Genomic DNA, 20,959 nt, shown 5'->3' on the forward strand with positions numbered 1-20,959 from the left:
GCCGGACCCATACGATTCAGTTGTCAGTTGCCGTTGGCTGCACCCAGAGACCCTCGGAATGGATGGATAGCTGTGTCGTTAATTTTTGCCGATCATATTACATCGCATTAGTGAAAAGCGGAAAAATTGGCAAATGCCTGATGCGACAGTCAGACAGGCGCCTGACGGGGATGGTGAATTTTGAATCTGATTCATTCTCTTCCATCTCCGACTTTTTGGGACGCCCCGAACCATTGGAGATAAAAGTAAAACGGGACGATCAGCACGAAAGTTTGCTCATTTGTGCAGTGAGGTGCAACTATTAAGCATCGTTGAATGAGCGTTTAGTCTCCTGCAAGTGAAACGAATATGTCATAAATTAAGACGTTTTTGTTGTAGAGTTTTTCTGTATCGCATAGATTGCTTGTTTCCGGCAGTGGTTTTACATTGTTTACACTACACAGAAAAATAATGCAGCTTTTTGCAGTTTTGGTGTTTTACATGATGCTGAAAGTGGACTTCATTTGCGGAATTCCTTTATTATACGAAAGGTGAAGTTTTGTTGGTGTGAAAAGTACCCTTCATGAATGTTATTTCAGCAATACTAACGGTGATTCGACTCTTTCCACAGGACAAATGTGGTAAATAAGGTGGAGTTTTCCGATCTCGGGATCGACGGTGATCGTATCGATCCGCTAATCGATGTGTCGGAGGAAGAGCAACAGCTACGTAACGTCAGTGTAACCAGCCACACGGAGATAAATAGTGCTGAAACCCCCGATTCGAACGAACGTACGAATACAACAGAACGAACCCAGCCGGTGGCTAAAGTGACTGATATTCCATCGAATGATTTACCGAACGTGGATGATACAGTTACATCTCATTTTACCGACGCGTTAACTCCAATTGTTGATGTTACGCCGAACGCTGAACAAACCGCTACGACACAAGCTACGACTGCCACAAGTGATAATATTAATTTGAGAAGTGAAACATCAACTGTGCAACCCGAAACTACCAGCCTTGTGGTAGCTACGGAAAAATTGCCAAGCCAGTCAACGACAAATGATGAAACGGAGAAAAATGCTGAAAGTGTGTATGAGGAAAAATCGATATCATCGAATTTGATTGATAGCACCGACATGTATGTCATTACAACTACTTTGCCGACAGAAGAGGACAGAAGTCTGCTTGCTGAAGGAATCACGTTAACATCTTTTACAGCTACTACAGTACCAGCAATAACTATAACAGAGTACATTGATGCTAGTGGTTTTAAAAAGAGCTCTACGGGGGATGTGGAAATGTTAAGTACAACACTCATGCTTCCTTCCGAGCATACTTCAACTGAAATGGGCCTAGAAAGTTCGACATCTACTACAAGTGATATTGAAACTACCACTACCCTTGAATATTTAGCATCAACAGAGGATAGTTTTGATGCTTCAATTCAAACAACTGAAACGATCATTGAAGCCACTACTACTACTCGAGAAGATTTCGAGAGCAGCATCTTTACAAGCGAACATCCAGAACCAACCAGTGAGTCAAATGCTCCAGTAACTAGCACAGAACATTCGATAACAGATGAAACGACAATTTTACCGTTTACAACAACTGCCGCTAATAGTGAAACAACCACGACAACTGAACCGTTCACAACAGATAGAGCAGATCTGCAAGAAACAACAATCGTAAATACGGTTGAAGCTAACGAAGTGAACGCAATTGTAACCGAAATGCCCGCATCGATGGAAGTTAGTACAATCGAGAATATTCTATCCAATACGAGTACCTCTAATTCAGATATTGAGAATCGTGAAACAATGACTACCCTTTTGCCGGCAACAGAAAATGTTGATAATGCGAAAACAACAGTGGAGATAGAGACTACCGTTGCTCAAACAACAACTCAATCCATCCCAACCACTTTTTCGCAAGAAGAGCTTGAAATTAATACTCAAATCGTAATAGAAAATGAGCCCACTACTACCCCATCAAGTACAGAAACAAATGTCCCTTTGGTATCAAATAGTGAAGGATTAATCACAACCAGTGTAGAACATGTAACTGAATTAGTAAATGTTACTGAAGAAACAAATTCTCCTCTAGTTGCAAGTAGTGAAGCACCAAGTACAACGAGTGCAGAGCAAACAACAGAAGTTGTAGATGGATCTGAGGAAACAAATTTCGCTGTGGTATCAAATAGTGAGGCACCAAGCACAAGCAGTGCAGAGCAAATAACTGAAATTCAAAATGTTACTGAAGAGACAAATTTTCCTACGACAACAAACATTGAAGCATTAAGCACAACGAGTACAGAGCAAATTGTAGACGTGGTTAATGTTACTGAGGAAATGAATTTCCCTACGCAAACATACAGTGAAGGGTTAACCACAAGCAGTATAGAACAGGTAACAGAAACTGTTAATGTCACTGAAGAAACAAATTTTCCTACGATAACAAACAGCGAATCATTGATCAACAGCAGTGCAGAACAGGCAACTGAAGTTATAAATGTTACTGAAGAGACAAATTTCCCTACGCCAGCAAACAGTGAAGCATTAAGCACAACGAGTGCAGAGGAAAAAACGGAAGTTATAAATGTTACTGAAGAGACAAATTTCCCTACGCCAGCAAACAGTGAAGCATTCAGCACAACGAGTGCAGAGGAAAAAACGGAAGTTATAAATGTTACTGAAGAGACAAATTTCCCTACGCCAGCAAATAGTGAAGCATTAAGCACAAGCAGTGCAGAAAAGGTAACTGAAGCTTTAAATGTCACTGAAGAAACAAATTTCCCTCTAAATAGTGAAGCATTAAACACAACAAGTGCAGAACAGGTAACTAAAGCTGTAAATGTTACTGAAGAAACAAATTTCCCTCTAAATAGTGAAGTATTAAGCACTACAAGTGCAGAACAGGTAACTGAAGCTGTAACTGAACAAATACTTGTTACCGATCCTAACCGCGATGATTTCACCGGAGATACGACCCAAACAACAGCTAGTGAATCAATTGAATTGTCTACTTTATCTACGTTGGAAGCGATAACAGATACAACCACCTTGATGAACGAACAAACTGAACAAGTAACTAGCATAGAAACTGAAGCTTATCATACAACAACGATCCAAGGTGTTGTGCAGACTGCATTACAACATGAACTAACTGTTTCAGGCGCAACAATTATACCCACCGAAGGAGAAGATAGCGAAGAGTTAACAACCGATTCAGTAGAACGTTTCTCTATTACAGAAAAAAATAATGTAGCTTTCGTCACAACGGTCGTTGCAAGTAGCTTTGAAATGACAACGAAAGCTCCTGCGGTTGTTACGGTAACAGAACCCCAGTCCGTCACCCCAGAAACAACCACCAACATGATCTTTGAAGAAAGTGGTGAGGTAACACCAACGGATTCATTTTCTTTTAGCGAAAATAGGCAATATTCTCAGGATGACACGATATCAAGCACTACAACGGAATTATCAAGCGGTTTAGAAGTTTCTTCGGGTGAAACAGAGGATGCTACAGTTACTGTGACAGATTCGACAATTGAGATTGCACAACCGGCTGCTGAAACACCAACAACGAGTGCTGTGGTGGATTCGTCCAGGGAGCAGATTGATGCTGATACAACGATCACAAGCACTACGTTTTCTGCCGAAGAAGTGTCCAGCATAGCAGCTGAGTCGCTTGAAGTTGCTGCACCGACCGATCTAGCTACCATTGAGATGATGTCGAAAGAAGCAACAGAGGCCCCAATGTCATCAAGCACAATGGATTCATCTCTTGCGCTTACGGTCCTTGCGTTAGTAACGGCCCCATCGACACTTTTAACAACAGCAGTTCACAGCAGTACTACTGAAACCCAAGTACTAGCCACTACGCCACGACCATTGGTGCCGCAAGAGTCAGTAATACATGAGGTAACGGATGAGGCAAACTTACCTGCCATCTCGGATGACGATTCCATATCCAGCACATCCGCCATCCCGCCGGGACTGAACCAGGAGTCGCCAGCAGTTGCGCTTACAACACCGGACGTTGATAGTGGCTCTCGCGAGCAGTGGGCTCATGCGTGGAGCCATACTTTAATTTTGTTACCACCTGTTACACTGCTGTTTTTTATTTTCTGATCCTGTTTTCAGTTGTACATTTTTGCTAGAGGTAGGAACTGCCACCCTGGAAAATGGACGCTGTTTATTGGTAACGAAAATTTGATTTATAAAATGCTAAGTTATTGTAAAATCGCTGCTCGCCAGAAGACGTTGATTTTCGGCGTATATTGTTCTTTAATAAATAGTTGATACGTTCACAACAGTTGTATCTATCGCTGTACATTATTAGTATTGTTTGTTAGCATCATGAAAGAACTTTTTACTTCATCAAAATGGCGCATTTGGGCGTTGATAGCACATATTACATGTACATAGTGAATAATATGTACATAATATGTCCCATCAACGGTTCACTCGTCTTAACTAATCCATACGGTTGTTTTGCCGATGGATAATGCACAAAAGTAGATTTTAACCTACAAAAATCGGACACAATCAGAATCGGCTACCATTTGTTAAAGAATCCCAACCTTCACGTTTAAGCTTGTAAGCACAACTGAGTTTTTGCAATGCAATTGCCACAATACGATCAAACAGTAATTACAACAGCTTGCTAGATGTTAATTCTTGGGATAACGCACCCCGCGTCGGCCAAATTAATCCCCAAAAGACATCAAAGCAGTAACCGAGTAGCCGATTTATTTGTTTACTTTTGGGACGAAATGTCAAAAAATGTTTATTTTTCCTGTCTCTCTCACACAGTCCCGGAAGTGAACACTTGTTTATTTTCCGCTATTGCAACTACTTCGCAGTGTTGCGGAACTCACGTCTGCGTCTTCGGAAGAAAACATACAAAAAGAAAGAAAGAAAAAAAGGAGCAAAAGTCAATGGTTTGCATCCGTGTTGTTGTATCAGACTTAGGTTTATTGATTTTGAGAGCTCTTGCATTCTTGTACTGGTTTTTTCCGCTCTTTTACATTGGTTTCATTCGCACATTAGTTGAATTCCTTGCGTTACTATTCCTAACCCAATCACGCAGCTTACACATACTCCTCTTTCTCACTTGCCACCGCACGGTTAGAAACGGTTCCAACGGTTTTGTTTCCATTATTTTCTCATCCATTCATCCCAAGCATCATATTTGTTGCTATTGTATGTTACCAAGACCGTGCTACCGACAGCAAAAGATGTTCACTACTAGTAGAACAATGTTCTACGGACTCTGTCGGTACTTTTTTTTCCTTTTCGTTGCTTGCTTACATGTTATCTTTTGCTATCAGGTATTGTTGTGTCCCTTTGCCCCAGCTTTCTTTACTTCTGGTCTATAACAATTAGGTTCTGCTTATCCATTCGCTTCCCTACGCTCAATAGTTTTGATGGATCAGTTTCACACTTCCATTGACGTACGGTATTATGTATAACTTCCCAAGGTATGAAAGATGTACGGGCATGTTTTATCTGCTTTCCTTTTCTGTGTTGTGTTAATCTTTCCTGCTACCAATGTATCTCTGTCCTCATCCTGGTCATATGTGTTGTTTTACATCTCTCGCTCTCTCTCTCTATTGTGATGGAGCTTTGTTAAATACACGTCGAAATAATGTTTCTAACATTTTGTTTTGTCTGTTTAGTACATTTACATTCTGATTACTACTAATTCCTTTGGGAGTTCTTCGTTTTGCTGAAGCTTTGTTATAGGATTCCCGAAGGGTTTTAAAACACAAATGATCGTACCTTCAATGGAAATATCAACAAAAACCTTTCAAAAGCATACCGAAAGAACGAAAGATGGAACACATCGGTACCACGGGTTTGAAACTTGAACGTATTTCGCAAGCAAGAAGACTGTATTGGAGTAACGTGCGAGGTTGGTGGATTTAGGTCGTGAAGGAGAATTCAGCACTTCTACTGTGTACGGTACGCAATTGGGTGATTGGGACAGCTTAGCAGTTTACTGTCAATTACTATTTCAAAAAGAAAACTCTTCGCAAAACAATAATAATAAAAAAGGCATAAATTCGTTCTACTTTCATTACTATTGAAGCTCTTCTACATGTCATGCAAGTAAGTTTTCTTTTAGCAATACAGTGCCACACGTTGAAAAATTACTATTTGTAGGTGTGTTGTTAAAAAAGTACACCATAATTTTGCAAAATGAATGTTTCCTAGTGCATGTATGGAAGTGTGTGTGTATGTGTGTGTGTGTGTGTGAGATCATTGCAGCCCTATGCACTTCGTATTGGTCACTACAGAAAAAAACCCTCTCTGCGAATGGTACGTGTTGCGCTTGTCTAATGTATAGAATTTTCAGAGTCATAGTTTAGGTGAATTGTTTGTGTGTTTATTTTTAAACAAATTCCCATTGCAGTCTCATGGAGAAAGTTTACTCTCTTTCTTCTGTCTGTCGTTAGTTAACATAAAATCGTAATTTAAGAAACACACACACAATTGCAATTACATCATATACAACTGTGCGCTAGTTGAAAAAATGTTTGTAATATAAAAGAACATAAGCTTCTTAATCCTACCGAAAGCAATAATTAAGTAACGGGAAAAAGCCATACTACTGAGACATGCTCGCCTGATGGTCAGATCAAGGAAACTCTCATCGCACTACACTTATCACTTCTGTAACCCAACATCCAGAATATTGTAGTTGGAGTGTATGTTTGTTTTGCTTTAATTTCTTTTACTTCAATTTCAATTCGTCTTTCTTTGAATTGTGACTGCGTGTGTATGTGTGTTTGTGTTTTTTAGTATTTTTTTCTAAACGACAAATGTTTGCTTTCTTGTTTCTTTGTTTTCTTCAACTAACATTGCATTAGGATGAAGACTGCATAGCAGCTATCCAGGAATTGCATCCTCAATTCAACATGTAATATGTTTAACAACGGTCTAATGACAAGGAGGTGGCAGGGAACTAATGTGTTAGTTAGTTTCTGTTTTCTGTTTTTGTTTTTTGTTTTGTTTTAGCACCACCCGCTTCACACTCACCTCTTTACACAGTAACAATACACACATCGATACACACGGCGATGCGAAGGACCGCCGTGTGTTAACTATTACGGTGAGTTTTTTTTCTCTTTTTTTGTATAATCACATTGGCTAATATTGGTTTGAAATTGTATTTTTTCTTTTGCGTTGGATCGACTTGCCTTCTCTTGTAGGATGCTAGGATGGGGGGCCGTGTAGATTTGTAAGTACTTTTGCATCTGATGCGCAATTCGCTGAGCTTTTCACCTTATGGGTTTTATCGACGTTTTTCTCCTTGGGATCAGTGTAGCAATGCTAACGGTATTATTAGTAGAGGCTGACGGTTTTGCAGACAGATTGTTCGTATGAACTACTATGCAGTTACAACTACGTTTGTTTGTTTGTTTGGTTGCTTTCACACGGATTCCTCGAGGACGGAATCTACGGTACAATATAGCGCCTAGGATGGTTTGGCTGCGGAAGCGATCGGATTTTACAACCTAGACATGTACACCAACTACTAGCTTCCAATGGAGATCGATCCTCAAAACTGTTTTTATCGGCTTTGTGTCTTTTCCACCACACTAGGGTCAACTGTCACAGTGTAGCCCGACATTTGCAGCCCTATAAGTCCTGGTAGCTAACTCAATCGCAATCGACTGTTGCGACATTTGATATAATTTGGCGTTCGAGTAACGTTGAGCTTTAGTGTAAAGTGTATGGTATCAGTGAAAACAAAAGCAACAATTTGGCAGCATTAGCATTGTCAATGGTTGACGAGTGAGAGGTTCAAATGATTTGCGCCGTTTAAATGGTATTAGTGTATGAGATGTGGTTCCGATTATTGTATTCAGCCCACGATCACCCTCCGATGTTAGGATGAACTATGATCACAATTGACAAATTTGCAATGATGGGAGTTAGAGGTTTAACATAGCAAACCGAAGGATGGAGAGCATGGAAATTGAGACGTACACTCAATTTCCAAATCCAGCTGATCGCATTTTAGATGGATAATTTCTTTTCACTACGTACCATCATGTCTGGGGCACGGAAAGAGGAAAGGAAAACGGAACAAAATTTCATCTGTTTTGTTTTAATGTACTCCGCCGCACCTGTTTCGGCACTTTTATGCTCTCTTCTTGAGCCGGTTGGTATTTGTATAGGTTTATCTTTTCTTTCATCTGCACGGCTCATAATGCTACATAGATCTCACTCTACACTAGCTTTTCTAGCTGCTATTTACTAACTGCTAACGATTAGTAAATTACAATACCTCTACAATCTGTTTATGGTTTTGTTGTGTGTTTTGTTGTGTTGTTTGTTAATTGTTATCGAATTTTACTCCCGCCCTCAATACCATGCTTTTCTGATATTTGTTTCCTGCCATGTGCTGCTGTTAGGTGTGTATCGTTTGATATACCTTCTATCTGGCTGTGCAATCAATACAAACGCCTCAGTTGAAGTAACTAACTGTCAACTAGTACAATCCGACCACTCTGTCATCTGTTTGTCCCGCAACAGATTTTCCGCCTGCCTATTCAACGCGTATGCGTAATATTCTTACTTTGCTGAGCTTGTTGTAAGAGCTTGCACACTTTGCGTATATACCGTAGCATTGAACTGTTCTGCTATACCTAGTGAGAAAAATTATAAAATCACAACTTATAGGAAAATTTGAACTAACTGATGAATGAATGATGACGATACTGTGCTAGTACTCCGCACATGGTAAAAAAGGCTTCATTTCAAACATCCAATCATATTAGAAGGCAAGTCTTTACCAGCTTACCAATGGTTGAATAAAGCTTTCTCCCCAAGTGTTGTGTATACCAAAAACCCTGTAACTTTTCGTTTTGGAGACTAGTGTTGTGTTGCGCGAAAAACATATTCTGAGATGAGAATGAACTAACTATTATATCGCAGTACAAAACTACTTAAATCTTAAGGATGTGGTTGCTTAAGTAACTAAAGTTCTGGAGATAAGAATAGGTGTAACCTTCGATGTGGAACGGCAAACAGCCCCCTCGCATCCTTTTTTTTCTCTCTAGCTGAGTGTAACAATTGCTGTTGTGCATTTGCTTGATTGAGTCTGGTGGCAGACGTGCATGTAGCGCAATGCTTACTCCAGCATGTCCAGCATTTCCGGATGGTGTCTTCGCCTGTCGGCTTCTTCGCTGCCCTGCCGACTTCTTGCCCATCTTCGCTTGATTTCGTAGCGCGGTTGCATTTTGTGTTTTTCTGTCACTTAATTATTGCTGTTCTGATGTTGGTTGTAGGAGCGAAAGCCATTTCGCACTTCTTAAGGCAACACGATAGCGCGAAGGGCAACCATAAAACCGGCACTCAGCAGGGCTGCCACCGGAACAGTGACTACCCAGGCATACACGATGTTTCGGAACAGCCCCCAATCAACCGCTTTCTGTTGCGCAGTCACGGCATGATGCGCATGCTTACCGCTATCGACTGTCGCTGGCCGTGAGTTTGCCTGCCCAACGAACACAACTGAGCCCACCTTACAATGAGTCGTAGAAATGGGCAGACCAATTTTGGACGCTATTAGCACAGTCAGGGCGGCACCGATTTCGATGGTAAAACCACTGAAAGGAAGCAGAAAACTCATTAATTTGGTGCTGCTACAATGTTAGCATTAGGAGGATTTTCAAGCAGGTACAGCTACTTACGTCGATGGAGTAATCTTGGTGAGATCATTACCGATCGTTTCGATCACACGCCGACCCCACAGCCACAGACCGACCGAAATGCCCAATCCTCCATACAACAGGATCAACAGTGGCGTTTCCGACTTTTGCAGCACCGAACCCTCGCGATAGATCATGAATAGCGCGATCAGCGGTCCAATGGCATTGCTGCAATGCGTGCATAATAAACCACATGAAGTTAGAATTGGCCACACACCACGCCAGCCAGCCATCGTTTACACTTACCTGACATCATTGCCACCGTGCGCAAAGCTGCCAAACGTAGCAGTGAGAACCTGCAGGAAGGAGAACAGGGTTGACACGTCTTCGCTCTCTTCGACCGGCTTTTGTCTTCGGTTGTCCTCCTCGGAGCCTTCCTTCGCACCAATCAATGGCACTTTGCTCGAGTTGGGTGAGAGCGTTGCACTGATGAGCGGATGTTCCAAACCGGCGGCTGCTTCAATCTTGCACATGTCTGTCTTTTTGATGTCTTGCTCCGTGCTGCTCAGCAGCACGTTCTGTGGCATTAGCGTGTAGTCGGTTATCGGAAGCGTACTGTCGCTCTTCGGACTGGTGGGTGATTTGCCATTCTGCAGTGCGATTACGGTAGGTTGTTCTCTGAAAAGGGAAACCGTAGGGTAAAATGAAATACTGTTCAACTACTTTCTTGCAATGGCATTCAAAAGTCTAGCATTCAATCGAAAGACAACTTCATCGCATATGTATATTTTTTTCTTTTTTACACAGTACCATACTACTACTTACTTCATTCCTCCATTGATCAGATGTCCCGAGTCGGGTGATTTCGGCGATACGTTGGTACTGTTGCGACGGTCAAAGTACGTGCCGAGATGGAAGCGTCCATTGCCATGGTACGATTGCAACTCATCGATGTAGTTCAGGCTTGTCACCGTTAGGTCCGTGTTGTCCAAGCTGGTTTTGTCGTGCGCGCCAAGCAAGCTGTTTGCCTTCTTAACAATCTCCGGATTGAAGCTGTAGGGTCCGCCCGGCGAAAGCTCATTTGAGAGCTTCTTCACCAACCCATTTTGTGAGGCCTGCTGCTGATGCTGCGACGACAGTGAAACCAGCTCGGTTGTCTCGGTAATTGCTGGCAGCGGTTTACCATCGCTGGCCACCAGAGAGAGCGGTCGCTTCGCCCGGCGCGGGCTACCGTTCGATGACGAATCTCCATCTGAGTCGCCGACCGTGAATTGGGTCTTCTCGCCGTTGAGTATCTTACGCCTTTGCCACGGCACAATAAACAGCTGTACCAGCGTTGCCACGACGATACCAAGCGTAATGCTGACCGCAAGCGCCACCCACAGCGGGATGTTATCCATGTACAGCACTGGAATCGATATAATTACCGTGGTGAGTGTCAAACGGCACCACCCACTTCATCTACCGATAGCGCTATTCCACACTACCATGTATCTAATGGTTGCTTACATTTTGGTCCATCGTGCACGATACTAAAGACATTCACAGCCAAGGTTGTGCCATAGAACAGCGGCAACGAGAACAGTCCGGCCCGCAGAGGGTTCTTCGCGTTCAGGATGAATTTGCGAATCATCCAGAATAACAGCACGCTCACCAAACCGCTCAGCACGGGCGAGATGAACCATGAGCCAACGATCGTGAGCAGTGTGTTCCACTTGAGTCCCTGCGTGCCACGGGCTACCAGGCTGAAACCGATCGTCGATCCAACAATGCTGTGTGTGCCGGAGATGGGCATTTTAAGGAACGTTGCTACCAGCAGCCACAGCGCTGAGCTTCCCAGAGCCGACAGACAGCCAAGCATCAGCTCGATTTCGCTACCCTTGTACATCTCGACCTCTAGGATACCTTTCCGCATCGTATCGGACACCTTGTAGCCTGCAAAATAGAGAGCGGATAGTATCATACATAAGATAAAAAAAAGAATCCAACCACTCAATTACCGATCCTTACCTATGAGAACAGCGCCGGACACTTCGCATACGGTGGCTAACCAGCATGCCTGACGTATGGTCAGCACGCCCGACCCAACGCTCGTACCGAACGAGTTAGCAACATCATTAGCACCAATACCAAATGCCAGAATAAACGCTATTACGAAGCCCAGGATCACCAACCACAGAATATCGGGATCAAAGGGATCCATTTTGCTTGCTTTACAAGATGCGCTTTGGGTTTGCTTAAGGCGACGAACTTAAACGATCGACTTTGAGAGTGTTCTACCAGACAGAATTGGAAGAGTTGAGGATTGAAGCTTTAACGTCGTCTGACTGAGCCCTAGATTTTGGATAGCAGTGCTCCAATCAGGCAGCCGAATTTGGAGTGTGTTTAGTGAGAATACCTTTTCTCTAAGTGACAAACAGAAATTGTCTTTCTAAAATACTTGCTCGTACAAGCGGTACAAAGCAAATAAGAAATAAGATTACAATCCAAGATATTGGTTTTTAACAAACAACGAAAAGCTTTGCTTTCTGCCTTAAATCGATCAGACGGTATGCGGCGTGGTGTATCAAGTCTTGTTAAATCACGTTCAAAAGGAAGATGTCTTCTCTAGTACGATTTTTCGTAAGTTATTCAACCCGCTAGCCGCAAGTTTATTCGTGTTGCTGATGGTTCCGTTACTTCACCACAGCTAAAAGCAATCCCTCACACGAAAATAGGGCTTACGTAATTTGCAAATTCCAGCCTCTCTTATACAACACACCACACTAACGATGATGTCCAGAGCGATTAGTGTATCACAAACTTGAACAAAAAATGCGACACTTTCTCACGAGCTCACACCAACGTTCTCAAACAATGGTGTTACGCTGTTGTTGTTGGTTTGTTTTCACTACACACACATACATACACAGCACACAACGGCAGTAGTGTGATTGTGCTCGAAGCGTTACTAATATTAAAATTATTAAGTATTGATAGTAATGCCTAATACGAGTGTGAACTTTAAAGTAGCAGTTACCTTTAAAAAAATATGTTAAGTAACGGAATCAGCGATGAGAATGGAAGCTGACTTTTCCACACACACACAAAAATGTATAAAAAAACAGGTGATCAACAATTCAGAATGCACACGATTGACTGAAAGTGAAAGAAAGCGATGCTTTCTTGCCAACAGTTAGTAGAAGACGAGGGAAAGAGGAAAATAAAACAAAACAGTATCACAATCGATGCAAAGATGCTGTTCGTACTTTAAGTAGCGGAGGTGGTGTGACAATGTATACGCAAAACAGCAACAACTAAATTAGTACAAGTACAAGTAATGTGCGAGTGAACGAAAAAGAATGGAAAAAACCCAAGAATGCAGATATTGTACCTTAAAAACGTTAATTAGTAAATTCTTGTAATGACCACCGACAAGCACGAAGATGGACAAGACAGCGGTTACTAACTAGCGTTTTAATTTGACAATATCTGGTAGGCAGAGTTTCGTAAAAACAGCCATCGTTTTGTAAAGTGGGTTTTGGAGGTGGGTGCTGTCGGTGGTGCTTTCGCCCCAGAGACAAGCAGATTGCGCAGCGGAACGCGGTTTGCGGTTTAACCCTTACGGAAGCTTCCGGAAACGGAAAGCTACTCGAGAAGCTTTTCCTCCCTTCTGAACGGACTTCCTACTAGACCACTAGATGCGTTGTGTTCCCAACGTGAACACCACTCCTGGCACCGGTTTGTGATCGCTGGCTGCTAGAGCTGGTCTACTACTGATAAGGACTCTTTTGAAAAAATGATAGGATGCTTCCTTTTCTAATGGTAATTTCTCTCAGGACTTTCGTTAAGTATCGTCGTCACACGTTGTTGTTTCTGATTACACAATGTTTTGTCACTGCATCAACAATCAACGCGAAGTTTCACCGTTTGTTGTTGTGGCTTTGCAGATGTATGATCATTGCTGAAAGTATAGAAAAGAAACGAACAAAACATTAGTTACCATAGTTACCATACCAATCTTTTTGAAAGTCATGCATTTTATATAGCATCATATGATATAAATAGTAAATACATATTGTACTAGCTAATCATGATTATTTTTTAATAATTTTCGCCGGGATAGTGTTATCCCCCGCCTGACCAAGATTAAGCAAACACACTCTTCATGCAGAGTGCATCCGGTTGTTGATTGTTGATTTGATCGCGAAACGCTACGCCACACCACAGCTGATGCCAGCTCAGACCACCCTTGTCACAGGACACAACCGCACCAACCGTTTTGAAGGTCAAGTTCAGGTGAAATATAGCCCGGCCTACACGTTTGATGTTTATTTCTCCGTGGACAAAATCGTGCAGCTGCATTACTTTACTTGCTTCATTTACACATTCACTACATCTTAGTTTTGAACTTGCCCACCTCCCTCACACACCAAATGTAAAAAATAAAATCCAATGATCGTTAAAATTCAACTTGCTCAATCGCTCAGTTTCAGCGATCAGGCATGCACTTGATCTTCAATTACAATGTTTCAACTGGTTTACGATTAAGAAAATCCCGATTAGCCGCAGGCGGATCGTTTAGCCACGGTTTGTTTTCAGGCTACTTTTGCTCATTCAGAACACTTTTAACGCCCTCTACACTCTAGGGGTATGCGTAGAGAAAGACAGAGAGAGAGAGAGAACATTTACAGAACCAGTTCATTCTAGGTTACTTGCGTCATATATTTTTGCGACGCCCGCGGTCCACTTCCTGCTATACTATAAAGTGTATATAATTGCACAGCATAGCGTTTGAACGATAGAGGGAAAAAAGTTTGAGTACCGCAAAAGCAAATGGCCAATCACTTTCCATTGATGATGGGCTCCAGATACGTCAAAAGTGAGGTCAAGGTTTCTCCTAATGGATGTGCGCAATGATCAAGAACGAAATGCTGTGGATCGCCTCCACGCTTGGTTTGGCTACTAGTGTTTAGCGAAATAATCGAATTTATTTGCCCTGTCGGAGAATGTAACCTCCACGATTACTACGTACCCAGCACACATCATCAACAAAGCAGCAACAGTTTCGAACTGTACTCAAAAATCCATGGCGATGCATTACCGGCCGGAGAGACCGGCGAAACAGAACGAAAGTCTTTGCTTCTTTACAAAGCCCCTTTTGATTAACAACATCGCCACCCATAATCGTGCTGGCGCGTCTATGGATGAACCATTGCCCCGATGTGCGTGAAATCGTTTCACTTTCCCGCAATAGTGTTGGTGAGAGAAGATCCATTTCTTTAAATACCGCACACGTCTTTTCGCGCATTTGACCTTTTTACACACGCGACCACATGCAATGCTATAACGTCGACGAAGATGAACTGCTGTGCTGACGGTGGCAGTAAAAAATAAATAACGTGCTCGATTCGCGTGATCGTCCGTACCCCTGCCCTGTTGGGTGCGGCAATGGGGGTGATGGCCTGCCGACCATCATCATCCCTGCCAGAAAAAGCCTTCTTGGGGTTTGAGTGTACGAAAGGGGCGCTTAAATGTGTGTGAGAGGGTTTTTTTTTTAAAGATGTCTGCATTTAAAACATTGCTTTGCGTTGTTGTGCTTCTATTTTGATGTCTAGACACTTATGTCTCAATGCCAGTGTTATAAGTGGATGATACGACTCGACACGATTGCAGCGTAGTTTAGAAGAATCTTTTTATTAATTTGAATAGCTTTTGTGGTCTATTTCCGCACAAGTCGGATACCTTTTCTTGGCACATTTGTTTGGCATCACACAGTGACAGTGAACAAAACATAACATCGATCATGTGTCAAAAATGAATCATGGTTTGTAGTAAACATCAAAAATCACTGCCCAATTCCAGGAGATCATGTACATTTCCTCCTTCATCATAGATGGACTATTGCATCATACAGAATCTAATTGAAGAAAATAAGTCCTGAAATGAAGACAACTTGAACAAATAAACCAAATCACAGCAAATAAATCTACCCTTGTGTGGCGGGAGATAACCTAGATTGACTTATTTTTAATAAAAACCATTATCGCTGTCTGTTTTTTCATCTACTTCGATTCAAGCTGCTTTCATTTCTTTGCGTTGGTTTTACATGAAACTTTGTTATGTTCTAGTCTAAAATTAAATTATTTCATTTCACCCATCACTCACAGTTCTTATCACTTCGCAACTGTTGGTGGTCATAAAACGAAACAGGTAACTTTTCGTAGCATGTGCACATTCATGCCAAAGCCATGCACGATGGTTATAAATATATGACCTAATTTCAAATAAATTTCCGTTCTTTCTTTTTCTTTTTTCTTCCCATCAAACAGTATATCTGAGTAGAATTTTAACAGTTTAAAAATTAAAATGCATGATTTATTAAGAACTTATTTCCTACAGTTTACTCTCAAAACCAACCTAAACATTCAATATTTCTAAAAGCATCAGATGATCTACCGAGTCTCTTTCTGAAAAAAAGTGTCCATCCTTTCATACCGTTTCCCCACTACACACCCCTTTATTTGGTATGTTTTATTTTTGCCAAAAAAAACGTTAGTTTTTTTTTTGCGTCCAAAATACCCACATACACCGCCAACGGGTTATATTTTAAGACGACACGCGATCTTCGACCTGCACGTTTCCTGCTTTCTCTCAAAACTCGCCTCTTCCTTTACACGTATAACGTTTCTGCTTTTGGCTGTCCATAGGAAGATCGCATACCTCCAGCCTTTTTCGATGGTCAAGCAACGTTGCGTTAATTCCAACATGGTCCGCACAATATTTTGCTTTAACCGGGGGTTAACTATTGATTATTCTGTCTTTTCCTATCAATTAACCCTTATTTTAAACTTCCTAAAACCGAACACAAGAGGCTAAAACCTTGATCCCACCATCAACGATGAAATATTCTTGAGATAGGTGAAGTTTAGCATACAACTTTTTCCTTATTGCTTAAACTCTTCAATGTGTAGTTCGATGTATCAAGAGATACATTCATATTCCAATGGAAACAACCATCCGACACAAACTTGTTTCTTCACCTTCTTGGTTACTTGCACATTAAATTTGTAGTCATTAAATAGCAATTTTTCACAATTAATTCTGCAAAAAGATGATGGACAGTGTAGCAAACAGGTTTTGCTGCACACTATTGATAATCGTCCTTCCGGACCCAAATGTCACTGTCGCCGCCTGAGACAAAACCACGATGGCCTTCCTTGTCAGGAAAACGGACAGCGAAGAAATAGCGCAACTTGATCATGACACAATTTGCGCCCGCCATGTACTCTCCCCGTCAATGGTCATGATAGAGTCACGATCGTCTGTCGGTTGAGTTTGAGAAGATGCGACAGTTGCCAACATCCGAAACCAAACCGTACAGAGAGATGCTAAATATACTGAGCCTGCCCCGCTCTCTGGACATTTGTTGTGCGTAACCGGATCCAGTGATTCTGCTAACATTCCTGCTGTCTTTCTTAGTATTTGTTATTCCTTCCGTCACTTCCGGTGACGTCAAACTTTGCCGTTTGGGTGTAAATTTCTGCTTTTTCGATTGAGTTCACTGGAACTTAGAGCTCAGAAGGTAGAATCATGGTACATCTAATAAAAATGATAGTGTAAGTTAATGACACAAATCTTCAAATCTGAATAAAAAGTTTTAAACAGACAAAGCGTTCTGTATGACAATGTCGCACTGTCCGCATTACAATGCTCTAATGGAAGAGCAGCTCATTTCCCGTACACACCAGACAATAAATGATGTCATTTGGCAGTAAACTCGTTAGGCACCGCTGTTCGATGTGTAAAGCATCATTCAATTGCTGGAAGGTAGAAGAATGACAGATACACCCTCAACCCAAGTATAAAATCAATTCCAGATGGTAATCAACTACAATTAGGTAATTTATCCAATCAAAACCACACAAAAAGATTCACATTGATTTTATTGACATGAGCTGGATGTACAGAATGAGATGTTTTGTTACATCATTCAAATGTACCGTGTTTGGCGTAGAATAAGTATCTTTACACTGAAGTATTTAAGATATGTTACATTATATGTAATAATTATATTCATATTCTACTTTTTTATTCTGACTAACAGCAGCTTCGTATGTATACGGTGGAAAAGGGTGAATGAAAAATGTGTTTCTGTCTCTACTTTATAAACAAACCCTTAAGCTGAAAGATAAGCTGTAGTTACAACAGAACGGACACACACACATGCTCTTCATGGTTAGCAGGTATAATTAATGATATTACATTTGTTTATCACTATCCGTCAAACTGTCGCAATGCTGCGCATTGCGGGACGCGGTACGATACGCTACCAAAACTAACAACAACGAATAAATGTAACCACAAACTTCCGCTTCTGAAAAAAGCCTCGTCAATTGTAGTATCAAAACAGGGAACAGTTTTCAATTATTAAAAAAAAAACATTTTCATTATAACAGCACAAAATAAAACACGACAGAATAATACAATTTGCCGTGGTCGGTGTAAATCGAATGAAATGATTGCCCCTTTCCGCACCGTGTATTCCAGTATTGCTGTACACGGGTATATCTTTGCACGTTATCTATGAAAAATGAGATATCGAAAAGTGGTACTCTGCGGACAATGAGAAAGAAAAACCAAACTCCCCAACCCATACCAGCCGTCACGAACGAGACATAAATGTGATAATTAACTCAAAGCGTCATCGAATTTTTGTACCGACTGAGGTATTGCGAAATTGCTCCGAACCATGTGGCGATAGCATATCTGCGCACTAATGATACGAGTTGCAGCAGCAGCAACGGGCCACATAGCGCGTTTGTTTGGAAATTGATTGAACAACAACAAGGGTCCTATTTTCGATTCAGCAAAAAAAAAAAAGAAAGAAAAACGTGGAAGGTTCCAGTTAGCAAAAAAATGAAAAGATATACCCCAACAGCCTGCTTTAGGTGTGGCAACTTGCTGATGCTGATAAGCTAACGTGGTTTACTCCGCTTTGTCACATCATGCGGCGATAGAAGCGTGGTGAGTGGTGTGCGCCCGAGCCACCCCGCCCGTGCATTTCCTATATTTCCTGCTGGAGAAAAATGGCAAGGTCTTTCGTGGGACCTTTCCTCCCGCTGCGGACCCGGATCAGGACTAGAACGACTCCCACGGCACAACCAAAAGCCTATAGTGACCATACTATTGGCAGGGCACGAATTGACCAGCACTTTGTCATTGTTGGGAGTGGTGGGAGGCAGGGCATGCAAGTCGCACCCGGCTAGATCACCACCATTCAAGGTGGGTAGTGTATTCACTAAGCTCGTTGGGGGCGCAAACGGGTGAGCATGCCAAGATATGGTCTTTTGATATCAAAACATGAGACACCGTTCTAATGTAAATCGGGACAAGATCAAGACCAGATTCCAACCGTCCGAGGCAAACAAAAAAAACAGGCCAGATACCTAGTCCCGCTAGTGCCAGGTTGGTAAACTAACTGGTTTAATGGCAAATGTGCCCGCCCTCCAATCTAGAGCAAATTGATTAAAGCTCCCCGCACCTTGCAGCCAGGGCGGCGGTGGCACATGCGGTATCGTGTAGGTTGTGCGCTAGCGGCTGGCTAGATCACTTTCTACGCCGGGATTTCAAGGTTAAAAGAAGTGCCACAACACGTTGGTGAGCCGCGGGCTGAACGAGGATATAGGCCAACACCAAACTAGGAATGTGCAGCAAAGCCGCCCGCTTCTGACAAGTATCCAGTAATGTAGAACCAGAATCGCCCCAGCCCATTGCCCAGCCACACAATGGCAACACCCCCAGGCATCAGGCAAGAACTACTGACAGAGACTGGCTAAAGTACTGGCCGTTAGTACCGGTACCGATTGTTCCAAACCCACCCCAAAATGGACCGAACAGGGGAGCAAAGGGTGTGCAAAGGAAATGGTTGTCTTTCTCTCGCTCTCTTCGCGGTTAGGCTAAAGGTTAGCTTTGATAGGGTAGTACGCGTACGCTGGCGTATGCGATACCTTAGGTTGGGCGGCTCTCTCCTGGCCATATGCTGCGTCACAAAATGGCAATCCTTATCTTGCTAAGCTGTGCACAATTCTGATTTTGATTAGGCAGCGACAGATTTATGGCTATGAAACGTGGAAATGTGGTCATATGCACATCAGCCAACTCTGAAAATATAGTCATCCAATAAATCGTAAAGAGGCTTAAGTAAAGGAACATGATTTGAAGGTCTTAAAGACAGGTACTTGATCGTTCTTAGTAACTAATTACCGGGAATGGTTTGCAGAGGTACTAAACACCAAAGACTTTGAAAATGTATTATTTATTGATACTATTTTGGCAAGTTGTATTTCTTACTACTGTTAAATGGTATGGCATCCAACGACAAGAAACATAAATAAACCGAAGCGTAATCTTCTAAGATTGATTTCGATCGTTTGTTATATTGTCTTTTAAATAACTTGCTACGTGTATGGTACTAATTTACGTGTACAAGAATAACACACATACGCAAACGCAGAGTATTTGTAGAGACGTAATTAAAACATCCCCCAAAATGTCTTACCCAACTTGCACAGCACTGTTGGGCCAAGAAGTAAAGATGATCAAATAAATCAGTATCAAGCAGTCGATGTATCAACGTGACAGCAAAAAACGCCAACATCCTCTCCTCGCGAGTGAGTGAGTGGATAAAGTAACACATGCGCCAATTTTTCGCCGAACAGATAAAATTTTGCTTAACTTTTTTGTGGCGGGACAATTTTTGGGGGTGCAGAAAGCTGTACTTTATAGCATCTTGCTTCAACGAAATATGCACAAACAAAAGATTTCTCAAAACGAAAGAGACTAACAAAAAGCAATTACACGACGGCATCAGCAGGTTCATGTGAGTGTGCCGTAAAAATCTATGTGAGCAACAGTTTTTGCAGCTCTTTACTAGAACCCATACGCCACGCCACCCACGCACCATCGTTTGACCCATCTGACCAACCATTCAAGCTTCACGCGACAAACGCGTGATTGATTGACGTACCATTTTCAAAGAAACTGCTCATTCAAAAATTTTGCACTACACAGCACAGACGAGAGTAAAGCCGAACGGTAGTAATGGAAGCACACGAGGAAACAACTGTTATGTGACAAAAAGGCGACAAACAAATACAGTGGAGCTAGAGCGGAGTGTGCTTTAAGACACCCCGTCAGCGACATTTTGTAACGTGAACCAAAATGAAGAATTTAAAAGGTAGCTCGTTTTGATCAAATAATAAGTCTGACAGGACAACAATTGCAATAAAAGAAAGAAAGATGGAAAACCCCTTTTGCTATCGA

At 41.9% G+C, this 20,959-nt stretch overlaps 1 protein-coding gene across 2 annotated transcripts in view; it reads right to left on the bottom strand.

Moving 5' to 3' along the window:
* Positions 1-4,934: 4,934 nt before the first annotated feature.
* Positions 4,935-20,959, bottom strand: part of LOC120952722 (sodium-dependent phosphate transporter 1-A) — a 45,740-nt gene continuing 29,715 nt past the window's right edge. For both annotated transcript variants that reach the window (XM_040372193.2, XM_040372192.2), the window contains exons 2-7: positions 11,666-13,598; positions 11,165-11,590; positions 10,481-11,063; positions 9,962-10,333; positions 9,698-9,883; positions 4,935-9,613 (exon numbers count right to left, since the gene is read on the bottom strand). In XM_040372193.2, coding sequence (XP_040228127.2) covers positions 9,316-9,613; positions 9,698-9,883; positions 9,962-10,333; positions 10,481-11,063; positions 11,165-11,590; positions 11,666-11,858 — 2,058 coding nt within the window. In that variant the 5' untranslated portion in view covers positions 11,859-13,598 and the 3' untranslated portion in view covers positions 4,935-9,315. The remainder of the gene's footprint in view (positions 9,614-9,697; positions 9,884-9,961; positions 10,334-10,480; positions 11,064-11,164; positions 11,591-11,665; positions 13,599-20,959) is intronic.

The sequence above is a fragment of the Anopheles coluzzii genome, chromosome 2 (genome assembly GCF_943734685.1).
Source record: "Anopheles coluzzii chromosome 2, AcolN3, whole genome shotgun sequence".
NCBI lineage: Eukaryota > Metazoa > Arthropoda > Insecta > Diptera > Culicidae > Anopheles > Anopheles coluzzii.